This window comes from Penaeus japonicus, unplaced genomic scaffold (genome assembly GCF_977035675.1).
Source record: "Penaeus japonicus unplaced genomic scaffold, GWHDUDI00000001_assembly GWHDUDI00000041, whole genome shotgun sequence".
Taxonomy (NCBI): Eukaryota; Metazoa; Arthropoda; class Malacostraca; order Decapoda; family Penaeidae; genus Penaeus; species Penaeus japonicus.
In genome coordinates this window covers 7,875,929-7,880,928 of record NW_028234443.1, presented here as the reverse complement: position 1 = coordinate 7,880,928, position 5,000 = coordinate 7,875,929, and the positions used below count along the sequence as shown (strand labels likewise).

At 36.1% G+C, this 5,000-nt stretch overlaps 1 protein-coding gene across 2 annotated transcripts in view; it reads right to left on the bottom strand.

The window, feature by feature from the left end:
- Positions 1-2,974, bottom strand: part of MRG15 (mortality factor 4-like) — a 25,424-nt gene extending 22,450 nt beyond the window's left edge. For both annotated transcript variants that reach the window (XM_086534488.1, XM_086534489.1), the window contains exon 1: positions 2,748-2,974. In XM_086534488.1, coding sequence (XP_086390614.1) covers positions 2,748-2,841 — 94 coding nt within the window. In that variant the 5' untranslated portion in view covers positions 2,842-2,974. The remainder of the gene's footprint in view (positions 1-2,747) is intronic.
- Between the last annotated feature and the right edge of the window lie 2,026 nt (positions 2,975-5,000).

Here is a 5,000-nt window from a genome sequence, read left to right as displayed (position 1 = left end):
TAGACTGTCCTGAACACCTATGGCTACTAATATAACTGTCCCAATGATCTTGCAGATAGATTTGATAGGTTGTTCTGCATAATTTATAACTTTCAGGCTGGTAATAAAAAAAAAAAAAAAAAAAAAAAAAAAATATATATATATATATATATATATATATATATACATTATATATATATATATATATATATAAAGCATTCATGAATGTAATGAAGGTAACAACACATTCTATCACATGGCATTGCCAATATCCACTGTTGGCATCTAGCACCAAGTGTGATAATCATGTTGGCTGACACTTTATTAACCCACTCACGACGGGGGCATTCCAGCCTTGCATGTCACAATACCGGGGCTTTCGAACACTTAGGATAATCAATCATTAATGGGGCACCATATTTGTCAACCCACCACCAGGCTTTTGAAGGAAGGGGGTTCAGTGTTCCTCCCTCCGTCCAGTGGTTAACAAGTGCTTATCATGGGAGTTTCTGGGGGTTACTGATTAACATAAATAAATAAAAAAACTGTAATTGCATTATTGAGGAGCAGGTTATATTTATGGATTGGCCACCATTGCTTCTGACATCTTGCATATTTTAGCTTTTTTTCTTTTAGCAGTTGGTGTGGTCATACTAGATAATGAAGTATAAATTTGAAAATAAATATCTTGTTGCAGAACCTTGACAAACTTTCAAATAGAGCTCACTGCCTCCTCCTTTCATAACCCTGTCCACACACTGTAACATCCCCAGCTTTTCCTTGCCTCAGCTCACGCAGGTCATAATAGGATACAAGTTTCTTTCGAGTGTGTGTGTGCAGGACAGAGAGTTCATCTTTACAGCACAATATCATATCTTGAAGTTCACCATTGACTGTTCAGATGATGTTAAAAAAAAAACTAACAGAAAAGGGGACTAAGTCTGCTGCCATTTCAATCTTGACCATTTCCTATGTAGGAGGGTGTTTTTCTCCCTACAAAAAATACAAGATCCTACATCTTATTCTGATAATACAATTCAGTTATGTGGCTAATATCATAAATTCATACTGTGGAACTGCATCAGACTGATTGACAAAGACAAAACAAATCAACGTAGAATTTGTAATTTTGTAATATTACAAGTGACGATAAAAATATATCAGTTATTCTTTATATCATGACCATGACAATGAGGCAGGAAAATTATAATTGCAAGTGTACAAACTGAGGATTTTTTTTTTTCAACTTTCTTTACATTTCAATATATTTCATTTAGCTCAAGTTTTTAAATTTCTTTTATATCAACTAATACAAGAATTAAAAAAATAATTTTAATCTGCATTAAATATGGTGGTGGTGAAGTTACAGAACCAAGAAGTAGAGAAACTTCCTCTATGCAATCTTCTGCCATTCCACAAATACATGCTAACTAACAAAGTTTTTTAGAAAGATCTGTTGCAAATTGATTTATGATCCTATAATCCCTTGAACCATAAATCCACCCGTCCTTATTCCTCCAACTAACAAGCATGAGGACGCTTCTGGGAATCCAAGTAGGGTTCGCTTGGGGTGGAATGTGGGTGAAATCACTCATAATGGCTAATTTAAAATTGAAAGAAAGTGGACAAATGAAAAACCTGACTGAAATATACATTACAAACTTTAAAGAAAGTGGAAGAACTTAAAATATTGGCCAAGAATCATGTATTGGGTAATAAACAAAGCATAAAAATACAAAACCTAAACAAATCTGGATGTTTCCGAATTTTTGTCCTCAACTTCAAAACCTTTCCAGTGTTGCATACGCAATTTCATAACAAAGACACAAATATCCCACAGAACCACTCGCCACGACCAATTCACTGTTACTGATAAAATTCACAATGATGAGCATTTTTGCTATATAAAAAAATATAGGTTTTAATCCTTGGTTGTCTGAAAAAAAAACATTATCATGGTATAACCCTTATCAAAATAGATACTTATCCAACTGATGCACTTATAGTTATGCAAAAAGACGGCAGTTGTACCAATAGCCGTGCGGAAACTTTACCTCGGCCGAGAGCACTGGTACGCAGACACCCAGTCACAGACCCAGAGACTTTGAAACATAATAACGGCCTCACTTTTCATTCCTGCCGATTAATTTTCATACCTGACAGCATTATTTCACGTGATCTTTAGGGCCACAATGATTACTTTTCCTTAATCCCTGTGCCTTCCCATTTCAAGATTAACCAAACATTTGCATATTGGTCGTGAATTATAGCTGTGATAACCGTCTTTCTTTTTTCTCACAATGTGCCTGGATTATTCCATACCCTTCCTATCTATCAAGGGTCATTAGAATAACATAACAGCAAGTTTTCCCAGACTGTTTATATATCAAAAGCACTTAACAACACTCAGCATATAGGCCTACATAATTTATTTTCTATTTCTATATATTCCTTCCCGTGAATGTAGGTGTCAATAGTTAAAAATCGTTAAAGTTTCAATCGATTTAACTAAGATAACATACAAAAACAACGTTCAATATGATAATACAGCCTGTCGCTGGAATCTTGATAAACAAAGCCGTAAAACAAAAGATTTTCAAATATAAGCCGAGTGAACACACTTACTTTGCATTATAATTCAAATTAACAACGCCGATGATGAATAAAAATCGATAGAATCGCTTCTTTAGAACAATATCAATACGTGAGAATGGAATAAACATTGGAATCAAACCAAACACTGAAAAATATACAAGACGAAAACTCACCATCAATAAATTTAGTTTTGATCGGTCTTATTTCTTTGCCCCCTTTATCCTTCTCTTTGTCTTTATCCTTATCTTTCTCCTTCTCCTTCTCCATGTTAACTCGAGGAATCCTTTCGAGCGTTTATAAAAACCGAGTTTAATTTATAACACCGAACGCATTTGTGAAGGAGGTTCGTGGTGTTGCTTTCGAGGTTGAGGGCAGACTGGCGCGTCCAGCGGTCGGGGAGTCGAGCGTTCGTGCGTGCTCGAGTTCCCGGATGAAGCTGTTATTCGCACTGCCGTTGGACGTTGGTCTTTATTCGAACAGTATTTTTCACGGATCGTTTTTTTGTTTTTTTTTTATTGGTTCTTTGCTGTTTTTTTGAGTTCCCGTATGAAATTCTTGTTTGAGGTTTCAGTACGTTTGATTCGTTATTTGCATGATTTTGTTTAATTACTACACATATAAATATATTTACATTCGCACCAGCGAATAGCATATAGCATATAGCTTACATGTCCACTGTTATTCTAACATGCACTAGGGATAAATTACAAATAAAATAGCTCAAACAAAACCATTGCAGCTCACAAAAATAACCATAACCATAACCATACATACATATACCTTTATTGAAGAATTACCCCATCTATTTTTCTTTCATCAATATAACACTTTTCTATCTAAAGACAGTACTACCATGCTCGTAAATTTTCTGATTCATAAACACGTGTAAATGCAGACACACAAAAGCACTCATCCTCACACAGAAACCTGCACATGGACACAACAAAAACACACAAAAAAAACATTTCATAAGACTGCGTAAACACAGAATCAGCCTTGTACATAACAAAAAATCACACACATACAAGTTTGTTTTTTCATGCAGTTATGATGCCTGGCACCTTAAGACCTCAGGGGTCATATCTCAATTATCTTCCTACGGAAAGACAGAAACAGAAAGAGAAACAGAGACACACAAGCCAACACGGGCACTCCTGCACAAAAAAAAACACACAAATATGAAGAAGAAAAAAGCAAACATGATCAAAATACCAAGCCATTATATATAGCTAACACTGAATATAATCTCATATCTCCACCCTTTCACAAACCCACACACGAACAGACTAATCAGACTGTCTCCTGAATTGGGTTTGCAGACGTGAGTGAAGTCAAAGTAGATAGAGTTTCTAAGTGACTGTCCGTTAAGTTTTTTGTCAAAGGCTGCAAGGATGAAGTACCGGTACAACTAAAACGTGGAGGGCAGGACAAAACACTGAAAAACACAAATTACAGGCTGTCAGAATCTACTTTCTACCATTCTATTACCAAGAAATATATGAGTGTTAAAGCGCAAGGCACAAGAGAAGTAAAAGGAAGTCACACTTGTAAACATTTCTCACGTTATTCGCAACGTCTATTACCCTCTGGTGAATAACTACTCGTTTATAAATACTGTAAAGTAAATACCCATTGTGATAGTATGAGTGGTGTAATTAAAGTAATATCTCTGTTTTGTTCTTCCAAAATATAATATGAATAAATATTGATAATGAGGCAAACTATTTTATACCACAATGGTACAGTTACGTCCTCAAAGTTTGTACTGGTTGACACGTGACATAAAAGACGATACTACAGCGTCACACGATATTGCAATACACTGTTATGTCCCTTTAGTGTTAATTTTATTAAATCAACTGCTAACATTGCCTACTGTAGTTTCTATCCATACATGGGGATGAATGTGCGTCTATCTCTTCTTCATCGTCATCCTTTCCTGATTATCACCCCCCATGACAACCTCCTGTTCCACATTAAAAGGTTTATTAGTGGTTCCAATAGATAAGACTGAACAATGAACGCCCTGGATCCGCCACTGATGGTACTAAATATATGTCGTAAAGGCGGCAAAAACTTCGTTTTCTTTGAAGCCGTTCACACCAAGCGAGTCGAGTCACGTCGAACCAAAGATAGGACTGGCAGTTTTTCATGTCACGGCGAGTCCACCGTAGTGTCAATAGCATGCAAGTTGACATCCTAATGAGTTTAGTTCAAGATCGACATGCTATATCTATTCCTATTCATGCTGGATTTCCCCATGGCTTCATGCGTATCCTCCTGCAGAAGTGTATGATTTCACGCCGCCTGTTGCCCTGGTGTCATACGTTCATGCTTTGAATTGCTACGTACCTTTTTGCTGTTCTTCTTTGAGCATGTACATGCATGTGTTTAATGAGAATGAACCGTGTGTTTTTATATCCTTT